General features: G+C 35.2%; 1 protein-coding gene across 4 annotated transcripts in view; it reads left to right on the plus strand.

Annotated features, from left to right (window-relative positions):
* Positions 1–334: 334 nt before the first annotated feature.
* Positions 335–24,318, plus strand: part of LOC110376550 (dipeptidase 1) — a 149,395-nt gene continuing 125,411 nt past the window's right edge. For 2 of the 4 annotated variants that reach the window (XR_010276557.1, XM_064035116.1), the window contains exon 1: positions 335–488. Coding sequence is in view for 2 of the 4 variants with exons in the window: in XM_064035116.1 (XP_063891186.1) it covers positions 455–488 (34 nt within the window). In the remaining 2 variants the exon portion in view is untranslated. The remainder of the gene's footprint in view (positions 489–24,318) is intronic. The other 2 variants (XM_064035170.1, XM_064035191.1) reach the window with 2 other exon arrangements.

Raw genomic sequence — 24,318 nt, forward strand, 5'->3', positions numbered from 1 at the left:
GGTAAACTCGATGTTTTTGTGCGTGAAACTTTGGCTATCGAATTTTCGGGCGTCTTGAAGATTGGGCGGGCCGCGCCGCGTCGATATTAATTTGCGTATTTTTATTTAATTTAATAAAAATATATTTTGGATTTTCCTTTCAAATCTGTCATTATATTAGAATGCCATTAACATGCTTAAATAAATCAATATTAATAACTCAAGCAAAATTATTCCGTCGAAACCACAAAACTGCGCAGCATGACTAACAATCACAAACAAAGACAATAACGATGACTTACATAATTCACAATCTCGAACGCAACAATTTAGTGTAGGAGATAAGTTATCGATAGTTCATACGGTCAAGTTAGTCGATAGTCTCTTCCCTCGCGCCGTGAGAATCCCGCCGAAACCAGCCAGTAATAAACAGTCGCCAGTATCCGCGAGTTGTCGGTGCGTGCCAGACGTCCCCATGCCACAGCGAACGAATACCCGTCGCGATCAAGGTACGTCACTAAAAACTTATTTCATCAATCACAATATTTTTTTCCTTACAAAAAAATCATTAAAAATTTCTTCTGTTATTATTTATTTTCCATTAGAAAAAGCGCGGATAAATTTTTCGTGAACGAACGCACGTCTTAGACGAAGAGATAAGTGACAGCCGAATTGTTTACAATAGAAAATTTTGGGTGTTTCGCGGATTTTCGGATATTTTATATCGTAAATTTTTGTGTGCGGCTTTTTTAAAGTGTGAGTGCAATGTGATGTGCAAAAGTTTTGCGGTACTTTTTGCGCGGGGTTATCAAACGTCAAAATTATTTCAAAAAAGGTTTTTTTTTTCATGAAAATCTTTTTTATTCTGAGTTATTATACATAAAACGTGTAGTCATTATCAAATGTTTTTCCCCTGAAAGCAGAATAAAATTGTGTAAAGATTACACAGGGGTCGTTTTTTCACGTTTTTGCGAACAAATCTAATTCTCATTAAGATGTAATTAATTAGGGTCTCAACGAGTCTTTATTTGCGTACATCACGAAACTCTTATTGTGTACAATGTAACAAATTACTTTTATCACAAACGTCAGATGTTGGTGAGAATATTAAGTTTTTTGTGAGTAAACATTGGTTATATAACACAGATATTAATTATATTGTAGTGATATCGGCACCTAAATATGTTTACAAAACAAAAAAAATGTTTATCACTTTGCCAGTTTCGTCTCACGGACTATCATATGTCTTGTGGGATTTTTTTTTTGTTTTTCATGTTCTTGTAACCGGTGTATATATTTAGTAACTTCAGTTGGTACAATGTACGTTAATCATTCAGTTACGGATAGACTGTATAGTTGCTTCTACATTTTTATTAAAACTTGAAAAATAACTTATTTAAATCACTCTAAATTCAGTTAACTTCCATTTATTAATTTGTCATTTATTTTTTGATTCGCATTGTATTATCACCTAGTTTTTAACCGACTTTCCAAAAGGAGGTTCTCAATTCGACATTTTTTTTATGTTTGTTACGCGATTACTCAGCCATTTATTAATTGATTTTGACGATTCTTTCAAAGATAGATTCATCAATTTGAAGGCACTAAAAGATCCCCAAATTATGATCCTTATTTTTCATCCTAAAACTCACAGCTCCAAAGCAACAATAAGCTTATTTCGCCACCGACTTCTAGGAGATACACCTAAGAACAGTTTTTATTTCCAGTGTTTTTGGGAGTCGTTTTCATTTTTTTTATAATTGTAAAGCTTCATACTATTTATATCAAAATAAAAGGGGCTGATAGTTACTAGCATCGATAGTAACAAAGCACCATTCATACAAATTAACCAATTTCGTGTATAATGAGGATTTGTATACCTATGTGAAACCAAATTCATGTTTCTGTTATGATGGTTCAAACCGGAATTAATGTGCGCATTAAACTGGAAAGCACATTATAGTAAAAACTAAAATTAGAGATAAAAGTATGGACGAACATTTTAATGTAAAGCATTTTTATATAAGACACACTACAAACTCTTCGTCGTCCGATAGTTTGTTGGGGCTTATAAATCATATCACTAATACATAGAATGAGATATAACGCTTAAGTCAAATAAATTATTTGGAATCAGGTTAACTAAATTAACACATTTTCAAAGCACCTTTAAAAAAATACCCCCTTTAAACCGCTTCCTAGTGTGAATGGTGAACAAACTTTTCAGAAACATGGTCTTCTATATTGTTCGTTTTTCGGCCTTTCAAAATTAAATGCCACTATTAAAATAACAACATATCTCACTGTTGAGCAAACTCACTACGGTAATTTAATTGAAAATATTTGTGTATTTATGTTTATAAATTCTGTCAGAACTCTAAACTAAATAAAACATCCGCGGATATTTTGTTCATACATTTTGGTTTACAAACTAATCTCTCAATGGACTGAAATGATCCGCTGGTGTGTTGATAATTCAGCGGCGGATACTTTCGCGGATATTCGGATATTTCCATAACACCTCTATTTGGACTTTTAACGAGTTGGATCGTTTTTATCATTTTTATGCCCTTTTTTAAATATATTTGACGTTAAATTCTAACTTAACTATTATACCTTTTATAAGTGGGTAAGTATACCGGTACATAGTATTTTACTCTTAGAGAAAAATAACCAACCCGCTACCTACGACATTTAGCATAGGAATACAATGAATTTCTGTGAAGAATAATATAAAGTTTTTATCAAATATAAATGTGTATTCATATAAGGTTACTGTGTAGTTTTCGCTGTCATTTGAACATCATGGGCTGTCGTTACGAGTAGTCAGAAGCTAGAAAGTCTGACAACCAGTCTCAACAAAGGGTTGTATGGATAATTTGGGTTGAGGAAGTCACTTGTAAGACATTGGTACTCAGCTGTATTCGATTAGACTGGAAGCCGACCCCAACCTAGTCGGGAAAAGGCTAGGCAGATGATATGCTAATATATAGAATACATAGTTTCATTGAGATGAGGTGGAATAGCAGACACAAGCCAGCGATAGGCATAAACCGAATTCCGTTCTTACTTTATCTCATTTTCGAAAACAGCAAATAGTTAACTACGACAACAATATCATAACTTAATAATTAACTGCCGCGAACTCGTATAACTTATAAACGTGTGTTCAACACGAGTTTATCGATAAAGTGGTTACTTGTTACTAAAGTTACTTAACACTTTATGTAGGTAAACTTAGTCACTATCAAGTTATATAACTATAGGCTCCTGTAACCTAGGTAACAGAGCTGGTCAGACAAGCAGTCGTTCCATGTAAAGCACTGATACTCAGCTGCATCCCATTAGCCTGAAAGCCAATATCAGCCAAATTGGACCAAATAACTAACATTTGATCAAGAAGCCCCGTAAACTGCAAACTTTTAGTCGGCCGATAGTTTGACCGAGCTCTATAACGATTAGGTAACTGGTGGGTATTAGACCGACAAAAAAGTTTGATTGGATTCACGATCTTACCTTTAAAATGAATTGTCAACGAACAGTTTAGCAGTGTGCGGGGAGTGTAAGAATTCACTTAATAGTATAAAATTCTAAGTTGCTCGAAATAACTTTCGAGATTTATATTAAAATTCTGCATTGCCTTTATTATATCATTCTTTAGTCTCGATGGAATAACCGAGAGCGAGAGATGCAATACCATCGGTTATATTGTCGATTAATTAAGGCGAGCTATCGATCAATTAGTGGTATCGAATCGCTTCATATTACTTTATATTCATATCTATGTTTATTATACAGAGATAGTTTGTGAATTCGGGCTGAACTCTGGATCTATTGAACCGATTTATTCTTATACTTAGAATAATTTTACTAAAAATATTTCCCATCGGGTTATGAGAGTGAAGGAATAGTGAGTGCACCTGAGTTTGCGCAAATGCTTGTGCACTATAATATGATCTGAGCAGCTGATCTCCTCCTAGGAGAACAGCCACCGTAGCCGACAATTATAGGAAATTGTACATTTTGAACTTACATGTATTCGCTAATTTTGTAAGCATATAGGTATCTAGTTAGAAAAGTTTTTGGATAGATGTTATATGATATGACGATAGAGAAATATGATACACATACATTTATCTGTCTAGCCTTTTCTTATCAGCATTCTGATCAACCTTGAACTTTCATAACCAGACTAGTTAAAGGTAAAGATATGCTAATGACCAGGTCATGGCTATTTGACAGGAAAGTTAATACTGAGGTAGTTCCCCGCATAAAATGCTTTTAAGTAGGTACGTTGAGATCATCAATTTACTTGACATGGTACCTATACTTGTATAATGCTTTATGTTTTTACGTAAAATAAAGTTCATCATCACCATTTCACCAAACTTATTATCTTGTTTTGAAAGATTATTTTATGGAGATTGTCAAATATACGGGATTTTATGACAGCGCTCGTCATTGCGGATCACTATTTTGATTTTCAGTTTGACAATTTAAAAAAATATGAACTGAAATCCCGTGGAAAAATAATTCAGTTGATGTGTTTTCGAAAAAATACTTTGTCTAATTTAAAGCTTATGTTATTTAAATATGAGGATAGCTTCCAGGTTCCAAGTATTATTTTCAAACCCGTTTTTAAGTTCACTTTAAAACAAATGACTGTAAAAGAGTGTTCGCAAAAACTTGAAACAAAAACTAAAGAGTTCGTGAGTACGTAACGCTTCCCAGATAACATGTTGTACAAGCATTACATACATTATATATAGTTGGGTTCCGTACCATGTTGTGTTTAAGGAAAAGCAACACAATAAGGGTTGTTTTTGTTTTATAATTCTGGCTATAAATTGTGTTTTTGTCTCAGGGAAATAGTGGCTGACACAGTAACAAAAAAAATATCGAACATGAGGGGGTAGTAGGTATGCATCCTGCCGGCACTAAGGGATGGGTTTCAGTCAGTAAGAGCCTGACACTCCCTCATGCTGCTAACACACAGCGGGGGGAGTCATTTGTTGATTTCCATAAAAAAGATCACTTTTAATCGTAATTCATACTTATAACGTTTTCAATACAAACAGCTCATTAGTCGATATGACTGTAGGTACGCATCAAACTAATTATACGGCCATACAGTGCTAATTATAGAATGCTTTGCCAAATTATGATTTAATAACCTTTGCTTTGATTTCGAATTTAACTAATTAAAATTTTAGTTCAGTGTAAATGTCGAATGGACTATGAATATAAATTTTGTACGCTACAATGTTTTTGATGGTAATAGGGAAGGTAGTAAATAATTATAATATATTGGATGCGTTTGTTAGTGTTATGCTAAAACTGTTGGCGTAAATTAGAGCATGAAAACTAATATGGTTGCGGATCTATTTTTTATATTTTTATTATTAGGTATACCAGTTTCCGCCGGCAGATTCACCCGCGTCTCGAGATAAGTAAAACTAAAAGGGTCTAAGCTCCCTCCCCTCTAATTTTCAGCTTAATCGGTCCAGCAATTCACGTGTGATGGCCTGACGAGGGGATATCCCTTATGTGCATTATTTATTATTTTACTTTGCAACAGTACAATAACTTAGGGACTTTCACTTTTAGAGCAGTGATAAATTAGTACTTGAGGTTTACCTACATAAAATGTTACTTATGTCAGCAGAAAGGAGAACTATGTAATCCTTCTTTCAATCGTATTTTATTATGGTGCTATTGTACTTTTTCTATCAAGAATGGGTTAAGGAAACGTACATTCAAATCAGTTTAGGTATTTTATTTCGATAAATGGCCTAGTTTCGGAACGCACAATGAACTCCCGGCTGTCATTTGAAAATTTTTAGCAGTCGTTACAGAATTCGGAACCCAGAAAGTCTTAGCAAAGGACACTGGATTGCCCGAGTAACTGGGTTGAAGAGATCAGTCGCTCTTTGTAAAGCACTGGTAGTCATCTGCATCCGTTTAGACTGGAAGCCGACCCCAACATAGTTGGGAAAAGGCTAGGCAGATGATTTCTAAACCTATGTCTACTCTCATCAGTTCATTCAATTACGCATAAAATTACTATTAGCATGCAGATATTTGACGTTCCATTCCCGTATTTATTAGTACATTGTAAAGTGAATGAGTTTCAATGTTTGATTACTCCAAATTGCTATTGTTTTTGATAGTAGCTCGTGTAGTTTGGTACCGCATTATGTTTTCTGATTTCTCTTTTGTAATTTAGACTTAAACAACGGTGTGTTAATAGCCTTGACTCACCAAAACTTACAAATATTATAAAATTTTGTATGTATGGATGTTTTCAAGCCGACCCCAACCTACCTAGTTTTGAAAATGATCGAAGGGGGAAAGGTCGGAAGATGATGATGTATGGATGTTTGTAACTCTTTCACGCAATAACTACAGGGCTCATTTAATCCATGTGCGAGAAATAGTAATGTGAAATCACGTGCGGAAGCTTGACATCAATATACAGTAACAACATTCTAGGCTTCAGTATAATCACGAATGTTCTTAATAGCTGTAAATATGTAAACTATCTACTATACTTAAACAATTTCCCGGCCTTAAAAGGCACAAGCTTTATCATGTAAAGTTTGGCATAAAAACGGTTCGGGAACCCGGGGACCCCAACAGCGAGTCACACGGTCGAGCGAACATGATGCAAATTAAAAGGGTTTCTCTCTACGGAACCCAAAAACGGGAACCGTAGAAGATTATTCAAAAACAAAATAGAAAAGTGCTCTGTCCGCGCAAGTAAAACGCTATGGATTTTTACCTTTATTTGTAGAAAAGCCATTGTGTTGAATTTCCAGCATTTTTCCGTTAATTGACTATTAGAAATTGCTCTGAGAAAGATTGCTGCTCTTTGTTTTTGAAATTAAATTCTTTTTAGCGTAGTTTTTAAATAATGTTGGAAAACTTCCGGGGCGTGATTACTCGTTTAAAATTTTATGAGGGTTGGCTGCTGGTGTTGTGGTTTAGAAACTTGTCTTTTAGAAGTAAAAAGAATGTGAATGGTATAGTCTACCTGCCTTTGTCTAACCTTCTAAAGCATAGCTATTTTTTTTTCAAACTCACATAATATATTAGATCTACATAGTCAATACAAGTTTTTTAACTAAATCATTTGTGCTCATGATCTCAATTTTTGATGGTTACCTATATTGCCTACATCCTTACGTACCTTCATCTAACTAATGGAACCAATGCAAAACATTATATTTAAATGACAAATGAAGGGAATGGCGATCCAAGCCATTGATCTATCGTAATTAGCGCGTTCTGTAGGCATGAAATATAGATAACTAATGTTCTGCCAAAACCCATAGATTAGGTTCAGAGTTTCTGAGGTCATTCGGTTCAAGCTGGGTACTGAACTTACGACCTTCCGGTCACAATGGCCTATCTGGCAGGCTATGCGGGCCAAATTTATAGTTCACGGTAAAATATTATTTTACATGGGCAAACTCTTGCAGGGGAACGTAACTATCTATGAAAATAAATAGTTCTGTTGAAAATTTTTGTGTTAAAATACTCACAAAAAAGGTTTCATAACCGAACTATAAAATTGCTAAACTGATTACAATATAATTTTGAAACAAGAGAGCTGGTTACATGAATTATATTAAAGATCATATTTTATTATTATATTATTGGGCTTCGCAAAGAATCTACCCCGGGAATTTGGAAAATATCTCGGGAACCGTTGTATAAAAAAGTGTTAATTTAGGTACTTATTATTTTTTGTTTATAAACAATTTATTTACTGGTCGCAACGTTACTAACTTACTTGTGCGAAAAATTCTTTTGTGTTACCTAAAATCCTGGTAAGTAGGACATGCCATTAGGCCTTTCTTCCTACCACAAATTCCACACAATTTTCTTTGATAAATCCCAAAATCTAATATAGGGCACCCTTATAAAGAAGGTCTGGTTAAGCAGGGGTGCTGCCAAGGGTTGCTAATTATGAAAGGGCCTTACAGCTGGCAACCCTATACATAATATTAGGTGCTATATTACGCTATAACTCTTTCGTAGTCAGCAGTAAGCTAAGAAAATCTCGTGAAATATTGTGCAGTAAGTATTGGCTTCGTGAATTATTAATGTCATAGTGAAGGCGTTTTGTGTGGAAATGCAAAGATTTTTAAATTGCAATTTTGGTTGATTAGGATTTCAAAGTCATGTTTTAAAGTCTAACAATCAGTGTATGGGTATAAAAGCCATTTAAAAAATAATCAGTTACTTTAAAAAATCATTTTTTTAAGTCGGTTATTTGATGGCGCGACAATGATTCTCCTTTTGTTTCTTAGCAATATAATCGGCATTAAATATTTATTTTATTCTCAGTCAGATCAGCGGCTCAATAATGATACTGTGGTATCTGCATTCGTGGTTGCCATTTTGAAAATCTCTTCAAGTAGAGTAAGTCTTGTCAAACCTTCAACCCAGGAATATAATCTCAGAAACATTATTTCAATCAGCTACGATTTTCATTAATTCCACGTCTCACATTTCTCACCCGTTGCCATTAATATTGCTTTATCCGAATTTAATGGAAAAAACGTAAAATCTCATCTCTTTATTATGACGATGACAAATGATGGCCAGAATATTAATATTCATTCCTTGGACGCTTTAAAATGCGTATATTTATCCGTTTTCCATTATTTCCAGGGATATATTTCATTGTATTTTGGTAAATCTCTGATGAATTGGAATATAACGTTAATATGGAATTTTAATGTTTATTTATTTATTTATTTAACAGTTTATGTACACACACAGAATACAGAGAAGAAGTAAAAAATAGAACAGATAGTACAAAGGCACAGCTTATTTCATTAGAAATCTCTTCCAGCTAGCCCGTTATGAGAGAGTTAGAATAGAAAGAGATGCAGATAGATGTTATTTGTATAAGGAAAATAAATAGTTTTATTAAGACTTATACTCAGGTGCGATTGTTCAACTGGTTTCTATATTTTTAGTTTGTAAACTGATACTTTTTATGCACGTGGATGTGATGATTAATTAATTAATTAACAACTAATCCCGTAAACTTTATCGCCAACTACACTTTCACACCAAACCCTAGTCAGCTCTGCTGTTTCACCTTAAAAACCAACAAATTTAGACACGGCGACCGTATTTATCACCGGCAAGTTAAATTCAGGACCTGCCACGTTATCCTACACCGAAGTTTCAGTTTTCAGCGGCAACAACAAAGAAACAACGACTAATTTCCTCCTACCCTCCTACCGTACCTACCTCAGGTCCTGTTTGCCTACACACTTGACCCTCGCCGGAAAGGGAAATTGTATTTCCTCGCGCTTTCCTTCTGATTAAATTTCTTGTGGATCCAAAAAGACCCACTTTTGCAAAGATTTCAGATTATTTCTGAGCCCTGTTTGGTATTTTATTTGGGTAAATTGTTTTGGTTTTATACTTGATATAAGGGAATCCGCAGTTCGTTGTTTCGTTTTTGGCGTCATATCGGCAGTATTTCAATTTAAATAATAGAAATATTTTCATTTTTCCCCATCTAGATCTTTGACATGCAATACTTACACATCGGGACCTATTTTCAGTATTAATAGTTATTTTTAAAATATACTAACTGTTGTTTGCGACTCTGTCCGCGTAGATTTAACACATTCCTTTTTCATTATTTTTAATTTTAATTCTCCTATTTGGGAAGAAGAGAAATTCTACAAATTAAAAACTACGAAAATCGGTCAAGCTGTTATCTATTTTATATATTTGTTTTATGCATATATGAATACAGGATTTAGATTTAAACCTATTTGAAACATTAAATGTTTAAACAATACACAGACTCTATGCCCATTAGACACGAATGGGTTTTAGAGGGATTAAACTATAACAGTAGTTTATTCATGAAACTGTTTCAGACTAATCACTTTATGAACTAAAATATGCATGCAAGCTAGTATACTCATGAAAGTGCATTTCCAATAATATTCCTATTAGGTATCAATATTGAAATATGGTGAATGTACATACAAGCTTAGTAGCCTTTCAATGATTGGTTTAGGAAACTTATATACCTACCAATGCATGTTATATTCAAGCGCTTACAAACGAGTTTCAAAAAAAAGTTGAAATGTCATGTAGGTAATTTTGATGTTCGAGAAGTGCTGTTTTTCAGTTTACTTAGAATAAAAGGCATTTTGATTTAGATTTTTTTTATTTTGAAGATCAGTTACTATTGATTACTTGTGACCATTTGTGACCACTACTACCGCTGTAATAATATGAGCCACCAAATTCTTTGGACTAAAGTCGACAGAAGTCTTATGTACTTTGTATTAAACTGCCAACTCCTCGAAGTGCTCACGGTGCCTCTTCGAAACGGTTCAAATTGCATGTTACTTCTTGGGCAGAGGACAACCATATAGGAATGTTTGTCGGATTATTTTGACTCTTCAATAAAAAATACTTCCCTGGAATAGCCGTTATTAACTTTGTAATACAGTGCGAATATCCCTTCTGACAGAGGTGATAGCAGAAATATATGCTGAGTTTAATCGATATTATTTTTATATACTTGACATCCATCAAACGCGTCTACTAACAAACTAAATAGGTTAATAACCAAACCAACGTAATAGCCAGTTAAACCAGTCCATTTAGGCACCGTACAATTCGCGAGGGGAGAAATCTAGGTCTATCCGGCAGCCGACGCGACCGGTGACAGCCGCTCGACTGAGCTGCATCGCTCATTGCAGCATGACATACTTGGGAGAACCTTGATGCAGCTGGGTAATTACTATAGCAACGGGGTAATATAATACTAGCCATTTACCGGCGGTTTCACACGCGTCCCGTGGGAATTACTGCCCGTACCGGGATAAAATATAGCCTATGACTCTCTGGAATATTGTAACTGTATATATCAGTGAAAGAATTTAGGAAATCCGACCATCTGTTCAAAAAATTACCCCCTACATACTAACTTACAAATACCTCTTTATAATATTAGTATAGATAGATTATAGTTAACCCGTTGCATGTCGGTGCGCAGATATACGCGAGATACAATTGATTCTCTATTGTTCTATAATTAGCGGCATACGTGTTGTTTAAGGATCAGATTAACAGTGGATATTGTGATTCAGTAGCAGTTGCATTAGTCGATTGAACATTATATGATCCGTGGATGGGTGACTATCTTAAAATTACAGACAGACGGGACCCATTTATTTATAGTGAGTCTGAACATTTGCAGTCTATAATGACTGGAAGCCAGAAGCCAGACAGTGTGACAACCAATCTCTTACCTGGTTGTTGCAGAAACTGGACACTGTCCGACTGCGCTTCTCAAAATAATTTCTGATTTTCTGAATTTAGCACTAGATGTTATTCACCTTGTAACATTATACTCAAAGTAAAAACTCGCAGTACACGAGCCTTTTAAAAGTCACTTAAGAGCCTTATTTTTTTTGTTACGTAAAGCCTTTTTGTCTTTTTAAAAAACTGTATATTTTTTAAACTGGATGTCGCGTTATGAATATTTCATGAAATACTTTGTTTTCTGTAGGTTTGTTAGGCATATTTTATAACTGTGTGCGACCCCTAAATGTGGGCTGTTTACGTCAAGAACTTGATGAGAATTTTCTGCTTAAAAATTCTGTGGATTTTTTTAGATGTCAGGTATTTGAAATGTTTGGCTTTGATGTGTTCTTGATTCAAATATTTTATATTCGGCTTATTTAGGGAGTCATCATCAATTCAGTGTTAAAAGATTTTTCATAACATGATAAGGCCACGTTTTTATGTACCTAAGTCTCCTCAATTAATTGTCAAAAACAGATTTACAAGTATATAGGAATTGCTAGACCAATTTATCATCATGTTCCGAGCCTTTTCCCAACTATGTTGGGGTCCGCTTCCAATCTAACCATGCTAGACCAATTTATATGACATACATGTAATATAGACATATATGTAATTTTAGATAGATTTGTATCTATGTATTTAACATGCACGGGTGCTCCTCACTTTATATAAATAAGGTCCAAACAAAGATTTGAAACAATGTACTTGAAACAGGCTATCATCATCGAGTTAGCGTAGTGCTGACTGCGACCGCTTAATCAGACTCCGCACCAAATAGAATGAATATCACGGAGCTAGTCTAACGCGGGGTCGGCAGAATGCCAAGTGCTGGCTTTTTGACTATTTTTTTTATTAATTGTGTTTTTTTTTTATGTGGGTTTAGTAGTTGGAAGAAGAGGTTATGATTTAGGTTCAAAGTCGTACATATTTTCCTTTAAAAGGAGGTTTAATTATTTGTGGAAGGCTTTCTTAAAATCGTTTTTTCAAACCTTGATAAATCTGTATCCGCATAAACTGCTTAGACCTATCAATATTGTCTTCTCACCAGCATAGTAAAAGTAAACGTCTGTGTTTACCTACTATCAGTCTAAACTAAACAGCTAACTGGCCTTGAGTCACGGTTCATATGTCAAAGCGACCGGCTTTCTAGTGCATTGTCAATTACGGTCCAAGCCATCGCACGTGAAACGAAGCGTCACGTGGTAAAACGTGGAGGGTTTTTAGTAGAAAACTGTTTTATGATAATTTGTGGTTTTAAAGTAACCAACAAAAAAAAAAATTACTTTAATGTTTGCGATGTATGTATGTATGTATCTACAAGGGTTTATGAGTACTTATCTTAGGAATGATAATAGCTGTGATTGAATGGTGAGTTGCAAATGTCAAGACTGTTTGTGTGTATTTATTTCTTTACCCAAACAGCTGAAATGATTTCCATGACAATTAGCAGTAGCCTATGTCACTTTTGGATGATGTAGATTTATAACAGTGAAATAATATTTTAAATCGGTTCAGTATTTTCAGAGCCTGCAAACACGCGAGTCATTTATGATATTATCATAGACCACGTATATGTAGACTAACGGCCAGTTTCTTCATCAAAAGTAAAAGTCAAAGTAATGTCTAAAGTAAAAGTAACGATCAAATTCGTTTTTTCAAGGCTAAAGTGACAGCAAAACGAATACGAAAAATGAATTTGACCGTTACTTTTACTTTAGACATTACTTTGACTTTTACTTTGGCTTTTACTTTTGATGATGAAACTGGCTGTAAATGACATATTTACTAAACTATGTTTAAATTCAACACACAAACACAAAAATCGATTACATTTTGATGACACAAACTGTCCACACAGCAACACATACATACAGTGTTACCGTGCCCACCCGTAGGCCGTAATATAAGATGTCCGTTGACCATTGTCTGTGTAACAAAGGCGTAGATTTATATACAAACACACGTTTATTACCCAGGCCGCTATTTTTTACACGTTACATAAAAACTGTGTTACAAATTAGGGTAGTGACATATTTTTTTGACCTCAAAAAACTGGCTGGATGCGAGTCGGTTCTTTCCGAACTATGTTGTCGACTTCCAGTCTCATAAGGAGCGACTACCTATCTGACCGCCTCAACCCAGTAACCCGAACAACCCAATACCCCGAAGTAAGACTGGTTGTCAGACTTACTGGCTTCTGACTACCCGTAACGACTGCCGAAGATGTTCAATGACAGCCAATGAAAGGTTATAAGTTACATACCATTTTCTATAAAACGAGCCAAACAGTTAAGCTTGCTGTATAGGGACCCTCTAAAACTGTACTGTAAACTATAGTTTTCAGTGTTTGTTACTATAGCGGCAACAGAATATCATCCGTCAAAATTTCAACTGTCTAGCTATCACAGTTCGTGATAGACTGGTGATAGACAGCTTAGATTTACGGTTGCCTTCAAAATAAACTATCAGCCGACGCACGGCTAAGTCAGCAGTGTGAGAAAAATCTAAGAAGAAACTGACAATAATATTTTTCTTAAAATTGCTTTTGCATTTTTTTTTACTTTATGAAGTTAATGTTTTATGTGTATCACTTGTATGTTCCCAGTGACGCTACACAAAAGTAACGAACGATTTTCCCTCGAATTTCCTCCAAAATCTATCACAAACAGGAGTGAAATTAAAATACAAAACCTCCGTCAATTTTTATTAGCAAACTCTTAATTACACAACACCTACGACCCTATACTTATTGTGTGTTTAACCCTTCATTGTTTAACCCAAATTCCAGTGATTCGGCAAACCGACCATACCTTACAAGTTGACACACGCATATTTTCAAGCTATTTCTCAGGGTTCGCGGGCTTAAATCATTAATTTCCCTTGTCACATCCCTTAACGACTTACCTCGTGTTCAAAATTCAACTTTATGTACAAGGCAATAAAGCACTATTTAGAACAACACGAGCGTTCAAGGTTGTCTCTAAACGCGCCAATGGAAAATGGCTCTTAAGCCGAAAATTTCATGCACGCATTATTTTTACTTTAAATACCGTGCTGGGTTGAAATTGAATCTTATCGCTACGAGATAAGGTTTAGTTTTGTGTGAATGATGTTGTAATGATAACATTAGGAGTGCCAAACAAGTGGTTGTTGTGGCTGCACACTTTACAATCAAATAGTAACAACGGCTGAGCACCTATTTGTTTCAACATCAACTCTCTAATGATGATAAACGGGACATTTTGTGTAATTAGTGATCATCATCATCATCAGCCTTTTATTGTCCCACTGCTGGGCACAGGCCTCCTCTCACACAGAGAAGAATTGAGGGTTAATCACCACGCTTGCTCAATGCGGGTTGGTGATTTCAGACTTTTTGTCCAGGTTTCCTCAAGAAGTTTTCCTTTAGGTACCCTTAGTCAGTTATTTGGTGTCCAAGGAACACCAATAGTATAATATACATCAATGACTGTGTTTCGGATGGCACGTTAAACTGTAGGTCCCGGCTTTCATTGAATATCTTTTACAGTCGTTACGGGTAGTCAGAAGCCAGTAAGTCTGACACCAGTCTAATCAAGGTTCCACGGGTAACTGGGTTCAGGAGGTCAGATATGGAATGAATTAGACTGGAAGCCGACCCCAACATAGTTATGATAAAGGCTCGGAGGATGATGGTGTCCAAGATATACTTAGAACGTAAATACAAGATTAGAAAAGTTATATTGGTAATTCTCCGACCTAAAAGTGAATGTTCTAATACTTGTGAAACGAACCTACTACTTATGTGAAATCTTTTTCTTCGCATCTTAGCAAAGGTTACAGCTAACTTAAATAATGAGGTCCATAATAAAACCTTGTACAGTCTTCCTTAAGGGTCATACACAATGTAACACGGGTTTCTATTGAGGCCGACGTTTATTTATTTACGTCAGCGCCCGAGATGTGTAGCTTCCTCGAGGGAGATTGGTCATACTCGGCTAATATATGATGTTTGTCTAAGAAAATAAACTAGTATCATATTGTCTGACTTTGTTATGCTGGACATACATATAGAACTGTTTATTTGTAAATAATATAGTACTGATTATGCACAGTGAGGACAAAATCTTTGTTACTTACTAAGTATTTTTATAATCAAAGGATAATAGCTGATTTAAAAAATGTTTTAGTGTTATGCCCATTTTATCGAAGAAGATTGAACATTTTCTTATCCGGGTGTAAATAGTAGCCAAAGCCGTGAATACCTTTTGTTTTTATATGTTTTGTTGTATTTCTTATTGTGAATCTTTGTGTCTTTTTACTTGCGCTGAATAAACGTTTTATCCATCTATTTAAAAACTAATTTAGCCATAAAGTTCCCCTATTTCAGTAAACCTTTTCATAATACGGCCAACTACGTTCTCAGCGAAGATTTTCTCATTACAGACTCTCAGAGCCTTTATGCAAATTCCCTTAATCTAGGAGTGACTTTCCAAGAGGTTTCCGATATTCCGTTTAAAGGAACGCTAATTCCTTTTTTATCTTTTTCAACCTTTGACTAAAAGATATATCTTTTGACTCTGGGAGGTGATAGAAAGATTAGTTTGGTTATGCAGTAATAACATTCTTTTAGAATTGGTAGTTTTCTGTGAAGCAGTACGTTTTGTTTTTTTAGGTAGATAATTTATTAATTTGCAGTGACAATACTAGTGTAAACTTTAGTATTAATTTAACAGTTTTGAATAAGCAGTTTCCGCATGTACATATTTATTTAAATATTTTCCTAATGATTACCGAATTATTCAACCACGTACATACATTATACAAAATCCTGATTTCCAAGATACACTTAACAACCTACTTATTACCCGAACACAGGCAAAAAATCTCTCAGTTCTCTGCTAAAAACAAAAGAGAAACAGCGTATAACAAAATACATATAAATACACGATATATAACGTGTGTTACGAGCAGGCTGATCACTAATTACTCAACCAAACGACTCTATTGTTCGAAATATTCCCTCTCGCCTGGAATTCTCTACGTATTCCTATATCTATGGAACCGTAGGTATGTGCGCAAATTACTCTTTGATATTATAAAGCGTAATTTTCCAAGGTTATATTGCTGGCTTCTGTGTTACGCCGATACGGGTAGCGTGGTTTATTTTAACGCTGGGAAAAAGAGGAGTTTTAAATTGTTTACCGATTTTGAAAATAAGATGACGATGATTATATAGTTTGACTGAGCTTATGTTGTATATGATAATTAAGCTTGCGAATAGCTTGTCTTTCTCTGTTTCTTTTTATTAAAAGTTCATTTTCCCGCACGATCGCAAAGAAAATACGGATCGAAAGAATCGAAAGAATTCCTTCGAGTTGATAGCCCGTAATTCTTGTCTATCAGAGTAACTAACTCGAACTTTCATAAGACTTTCTACTGCCGTTGTGTGCATTACCGTATACTTCGTATACTCTTAACAATGAGCATTTATCCAGATCGTCACGTTTTCGTTCGCTTTCAATTTGCTTGTGTCAATTCGTGAATATACGTTGATCGGTACCTCCAACTCTTTGTACCGTATTTGTATTGAAAATTTTCACGTTTTGATAAATTGTACCGCGTGAATACAACGAATTTTTGATATATTATCCGCACTTAACTTTGGGGACTTTTAAAGTATTCCGAGTTCCTACACTTTTGTATATTTCTGCTCAGATACTGTGGGCACAATTTCTGGTGTATACCAAAATGTGACTTAAGTATATCTCAAAATAGTGTGAGTTTTATAACTTTGTGTATGAAAAGTAGGTCTGCGTAAATTCTATTCTACGTAAATTAAAAATCTTTTGACTTTGAATTCATCTTACCCTTTTCGCAATACATAGACAAAAAAAAAACACTTTATTTAAACACTTTTACTTTTAGTGTCGAGTAATAACGGTAGTGCTCTTTATCGCGGTTCTCCATTTTTGGCTGTTGGTTTGACAGTTCAGGCATTATGTCAACTGTCAAAATTGATCGCGATTAATGATGACCCGCGATGAACGAGCGGGGGTATCGGAACGATTGTATCTGCTTTCCTAATTTAACTGTTTTTACTGTGGACGATACTCGCTGGAGAAGTTACTGGCGTTACTGCAATCTCCGTTGAAGTCCCTTTTGAAACCCCGTGGCTCTCAATATGATTGGAAAAGACAGACTTACCTGGGAACAGGAAAGTGGACGGGAATGAATCTGCCAACGACGGGGCACTTGATGCCGGCCGGCTAGCGGGAACTTTCTCCGCACTTGCTTAAGGAACGTGTTTCCACGAGTCCGGGTGATACAGGCACTAATGGTCAGCACTTCTAGCAAGGTTTTTTCATAGTTTTTTAGTTGGTTTCGCGCGACGAACCGCGGGCGATACCAATATTTTGACAGACCCAAGTGAAGAAAAACAAAAGCGAAACCCGTCATGGCCGGATAAATAAAAAAGAAAAAAATGAGGAGATGACCAAGAAGTCTGAACATATTGACTTCCCAAAAAGGAGGATGTTCTAATGAGAAAAAATACCACCGAATTGTAGTCGGTTTTTAAAGCATTACGATATAACTGGAGTCCTTGCAAAATCCAAACGCGTAACGAATAATATCCTTTTCAAAAATCCTTCAACATAACTTCGGTCCTAAACTGGGGCTCACAAACGTAAATAAAATCGGTCCCAGGCGTTATTTATTCAATTCCGATTGTTTTTCTCTTTCCCTTTTGTTAAGTCAATAAATATTTTGCGGATCCCTACTAAATTCGCTGAAATTGCGGATATGGTTCCGGGACGAAATTGACATTTCAAGTTTTTGGGAGAACTGTAAAATGGTTCTATTTAAGAAGCAAAATTTTGTATCTAGCTAGGGATGATTTCTCAGCTTGCGAGATCTGCAGATTTTCCCCTTCTTTATAAATAAGATTATCTTTGAAACACCTCAGCGAAGAGATCTTGTGGTGATGTACGCATGGATTGATTAATCATAAAGTCAGCAATATTTGGCACGGTCGGTCCGTGGATGGGTGACCATCATGCCATAACGAGATCCTCCGTGTTTAGGAAGACATGTGGAGAAATCAGGCAATTGTAGGTAGTCAGGGCTGTGGTAGTCGGCACTGGTCATAAGCTATTAAGCCTGAGTCTAATCTTGAAGCCAGAATAAAATCTTAGTAAATTACGTCACAGCAGAAACTCAAAAAATCGAAGTGGTCAATCAAACCCGCGATACTTATAAACAAGTATAGCTGAATCTGAAAGAAACTTATGAAATCAGAACTTTCTATCGGGAAGCGTCGCGACGCCACAACTCAATCTAAGTTTGTGATGATGGGAATATTTCAACAAATATACTTACAAAGTATCGACACTTTTGCCCGCTTATATTTCAAAAGGGAAATTAATTTAATTATTTCTTTCTAGCCATTTTCCCGCTTCTTTACTCGCGTGCCGTGGCATCTACCGCTAGTACCGTGATAAAATATAGCCTATGTTACTCGGGAAGGTTTGATGTTCACTTAATTACTCGATTAATTACTAGATCTTTATGGGCCTAGATGCACCACAAGTTAACCAAACTCGGGGTAAGTTTGGGCAACTGTGGTGCATCTATTACCCATAAAAATTTGGTTACGTATGAGTCGGACTCGCCCAGAAGATTCATTCTTTTACCGGATCTTCTCTTTTGATTGATGTTTGTAAAAACCTAAGTTTCATGAATTCCTCTGTTCTTATCAGAGAATAGTAACAGCGGTTCCACACAAACTATGTCCCGTGGTTTTAGGGTAATTCATGAGAAGTTATTCCATTAAATTCACTACCTGAGCTCTGAGCTATATTTGAATAAAGACTAGGTATGTAATTAGTACAAAAGTGCCGGTTAGTACCGCCACCTGTGCAGACACGGTACCCCATAAATCACAGTTTTCAAACTAGATTGCTAACTTTAGTTTTGCGGACACACTCGGAGTCTATTGGGAGTTGTATACTAGCTTCGTCCTGTGGTTTTGCCTGTACGATATATTGATGACGCAGGTTATTTGTAAGTGCTATGACTAACAAGCCCGTTTAGTACTTATAGATGAAAGGTGTGACAAATAAAACATTCAGGTATCTATCCATTTTAATTAAGTTTCGCCTCTATAAATATTATACCTTAGAGGAATATGATAGTTGAAAAATGGTATGTTCACAGGGACTAGATAAGTAGCAATCAGTTTACAAAAAAAACACACTTTTTCTTTATTTCACACTTCTTTATATTTTCTAGCAAAAATACTACACTGTTTAATTGCATTTTATAAAATCAGTTCTTTATAAAAGTGAAACCATCCAGAATACAAAAATAAATGCGTACTGAAGATTTATTCTTGTTTTTATTGACATCGTGAAGACAAAGTTTCAAACTACAGCAGCCTATTTTATTCACGCCTCAGCATGAACTATACAATATAACTTGCTATACAATATAAATTACTCCCCATGGAACTGAGTTCGCAACTTAGATGGACGTTGTTTTAATTAGTTCCTAATAAGAACTACCTGAATTGCTTTAAAGTTAACAGGTAGTTTCATAAACAAGCTTCAGGTAGTAATAAAGTCAGTCATTTCACGCCTTTGAGTTCTGAAGTGTTTTATAGAATAGAGAATAAGATTGCTTGGGGCGTTTGCTGTCTTAATTACTACATAATATAAAGAAAACTGTACAGAAAAATGAAAACTACTTCTAACAGTAGAAAGGTGAGAATTTAATATTTTCATTGCTCTAGAATTCGGCGGAAAAAGTCGGTCTAGTTAATGAGAAATACTACTGGAAATCGGTAAATATTCTGTTAATTTTGTCGAATAACGATTTACTTATAAATAAAACTGAAGCTTAGTAATATATCAAAGTTTGAAAGATTTTACTCAAAACACTCTTACCTACCATACCAACGTCCTTCACAAAAATGTCGTCCGAAAATAGAAAACTGGCCGGATCTAATCCGGATGTTCCTAGTTTAATCTGCGCCGCGATTCGGACATACCGCCCAAACACTGCTATATCCGGGACGTAATAGTTTCCCAATGCCGGATCAAATTGTACATTTTCACTCATCGCCACTGCTGGATGAATTGAAACGGCTTGGTGGAATTGCTATGGTAGAATTTCATGGGACATGAATGCTTGCGTCATGGTTATATGTATGGCTTGTTTCATTTGCATAGGTACTGTATTTTACCTTGAATACACTTAGGACAAATCTTTTACTGATAATGATTCTAGCCGATTGTCAGTGAGGGCAGCTGTTCTCATTTAAGGAGGTCGGTTAGCTCACAGGACATTAGGGACAGGATTGTAGTGCACAAGCATTTGCGCAGACACAGGTGCACTTACTATTCTTTCACTCTCGTAGCCCGATGGGACGGTAATCCGGCATGATCGGAGAGGTATTACATTGAACATAACACTTAGGACAAAAAATCTTTTACAAAATTATCATTAGTTTTAATACGACGCGGCGGTGCGTAAAAAGTATAGTCACTTGCGTATATCTGTGCTTTCAAGTTATTACCTGCCGCCATTCATATTGGTTTGAAGTCTAATTATCTGTCTATTAGGTACATACTCACATATAAAAGCTGGTTGGAATTTTTATTTGTTTCAATTAATTGTGTTATCTGATATTTAGAAATCGTATCGTATCCACCAATACAAAAAATGGAAAAACTGCTAGTTCTAAAAATAAGGTATGAAAAGCGCTCACGTACGCGGCCATGGTGAAAACCGATATCAGTAAAAAGTTACCTTTCATACTGTTGTAAAAACTTGGTAGCAAGTGCAGCCTGCATTTTGTAGGGGATATTTTTATGGCCTCGCCTTTTTATATTTTCATGTTTTTGCTACCAATGTATTAGATTTCCAGGAATTTTTAATATTCGTCGGATTTGTGGTAGATTTTTTCATGTTTCGGTTCAAATTCCTATGTATTAATATTGTGAAGTTTTATATGTCTGCGTTCAACGTGAATTTTGAAGCGTCAAGGTTTAGGTGTTCAATATATTTTCAGTTACCCACAGGCACCGCTCGAGGCTTACCTAAACCTGGAAAACTGAACCAACTAAACGCTAAAACTTTACCAATATTATTTTAGAGCAAAATATAAAAGCAGTTAGAAAATAACAAGGTAGCGTTCTCAATTTTACATGAAACGGAATTCTTTCATGGAACGCGAACGGCCCGAGGCGGGACGAAGGAAAATGACAAGCAATTTATTATATTTTTAAATTAAAACACAAAAGCACAATATAGGACTACCTGAGAATTTCAGCTTGTATGGAATTTCGTATATTACGGCGATAACGGGTAATCATCGTGTTTCATATTCATGTTGAATTTTTTCATGAAAGGGGTTTTGTGGCTGAAAAGGAATTCAATTCCCAACAATATACGAGGTACATTTACACTTTGAAATTACCTTCTCATACAAAAATTCTACAATCTTAACTAAAAAAAATCAGTAAGTGAGAAAGATGATTTTGAGAGAGTGGCTGGTGAGTGTAGACTTTTATTCTTATTGGAGACGGTCAGTTACTACATAGTATATGGATTCCCACATTTCGACCGTAAAGCCCCATTAGATTGAACGCGAGCTACGAGAAAAGTCTGATCTAGTGTCGGACTCACACTAGTACCTAGAACTTACTAGGAACATATATTAAGGGTAAATGATAAAATTGTATCTAGGCTGGTTATCGGTCACGACAGCTGTTCTCAAAAAACTAGCTGCATGACTACAATCATTTTCAAACGTCATAAAAGTCCATCGAAATTGTGTCCTTCTAAATGCTGTCATCGATCTTAAAAAATAACTAAAGTTCTGTATTGTATCTTAGTACGATTACATTTGGTCAAAACCAGAATCACGAATTAGTACCAACATCTTTTATGTAAGAAAACGACGTCATGTTTTCTCCAAACAGACCAACACCCCAATTCCACCAAATAGGTAATTTCCACTCCATATCAAATAAAATTGCATACAAATACACTAGACAAAGAAAAGGCTCCAAGATTCCCCACATATAAAACCGTTGTACAGAACAGTTGAACCATCTATCTGCCTCGTTCACCGCAGGAAACTCCAGTATAAAAGGCACAATCAGAAGAAGCCACGGAAACGGTACCTTGCCATGAGAGATTGTTACCTGTGGTCTACGTAATAAGGCTCATTATTGAAGAATGCTGGGTGCGCCTCAAAGAATGCTCCGTGGAATAGAATTCTTGTGGATGAGTGTACGTTTGATGGTGTGTGGTTTAAAAAAGAAGTGGTTGTTTTTAGTGTTCTGTTTTTGGTTTTTTGGTTATTTTTTGGTTTTGGAATAGCATAAGTGACTTACCTACTTTTTGTATGCATGACGAAGTTTTTCCGGCAGAAAGAAGTAATAAAGGCGTAGGAAGAATCTGGGTAAAACCTAGGCTTTTGGGTATTATCAAGGATCATAAATTATTACAAAGATAACACTTAAAGAGGCATACAGGATACTTAAAGCGCTAATTTAACAACGGTCAAACATCAATTTAAAATAATTTTATCGCACTATATTTATTTTCATTTTTTTTGAAAGTTGAACCCAACATAATATAAAACATACAAACAAACTCACAACCTTACTAAATAATGAACCTACATATATTAATCTTGTTTTTTTCAAGTCTACCCTACTTGTTTCAGGTGAGTCACAATATTTCAACGTCTCCGCCACACGTCGGACCACTGGTGCGTGGCTTTCCATTTCAGCGGGCATTTCAGGCTGAATTAAGTAAGTCTTGATATTTTCTCGTTTTATGAAAAATGTCCTGCTGAGTAATACGTCTCATCGGATCGAGTTCGATGAAATGAGTTATGGTACCATGTTAGTGCTATCTTTCGAACTAGATTTTTCTTTTCGATTACTTAGAAAATATGAATAAGTATTCTGTGGCTATTGTCAGCTGCTAACCAAATTTAATCTGAGACCACAATGTTATGAATATAAATATTTACCTATCCTAAAACTGCGACAGACCCTTTCCAAAAAAGAAAACACCCTAAAAAAACAAATAAAACACCACCCACCATTTAGTTACCAACAAAAACAATAAGGCCTTCTGTTAATTAATAATAAATTACATAATTAAACACATAAAATGTTACAAAAGGTTGTTTTATCCTCATAACTGGGGTTCAATTAAACAGCCATCCCACAGAGTTACAAACGAAATATTAATTTGAAAATTGACTTAGACCCTTTTCAAAGTCAGGCGTGTTATTTGAATCATTTATATTATGGGATCAGTGTTTTTTCAGTCCCGAGTCAATAGTGATGTACGGATAATTAGTTTGAGCCCGTTTAATTGGAAAAGGTCCTTCATGTTATTTGGTTAAGGGTCAAAGAAAATATTGGTTTGGACTAGACAGTGTTCATTGTGTGTATTGATTTTGAAGTTGTTAGACTGTTACCATGTTTGTCCATTGACGTATATTGGTACTTACAATTTGATAAAATTGGTTACTCTAACTAACATAGTTTTTAAACGATTTTGTTTTACCTTGTTTTTATAACCCCATATGGTGTTAAAAATATTCCAAAAAACAAACATTGAATTATTACAAAATACATTCTATTAAAATAACACGTCAATTTGTTTATTTTCCTTTGTAAACAGTAAAAATAAAAACATCCAAACTAATCTTAGGACAGGTACATAAAACTATTTCAGATTTCAGTAGGACCTTTCGTAAAAAATGAACATCAGATAAAATATACATCACAAATCCCTGAATCTCCGAAGGATTGTGCGACAAGAAAGACAAGGATTTAAGGAATATTTTGATACTTAAAGATAAATATTATCGACGTAAAGACGGGTACCTTTTAGTCGATTATGTGTTGCCAAGGCTTAAGAGTCATATATATTTCATCTTCAATGATAAGCGTTAAAAAAATAATGCTA

This window comes from Helicoverpa armigera, chromosome 1 (genome assembly GCF_030705265.1).
Source record: "Helicoverpa armigera isolate CAAS_96S chromosome 1, ASM3070526v1, whole genome shotgun sequence".
Lineage (NCBI taxonomy): Eukaryota > Metazoa > Arthropoda > Insecta > Lepidoptera > Noctuidae > Helicoverpa > Helicoverpa armigera.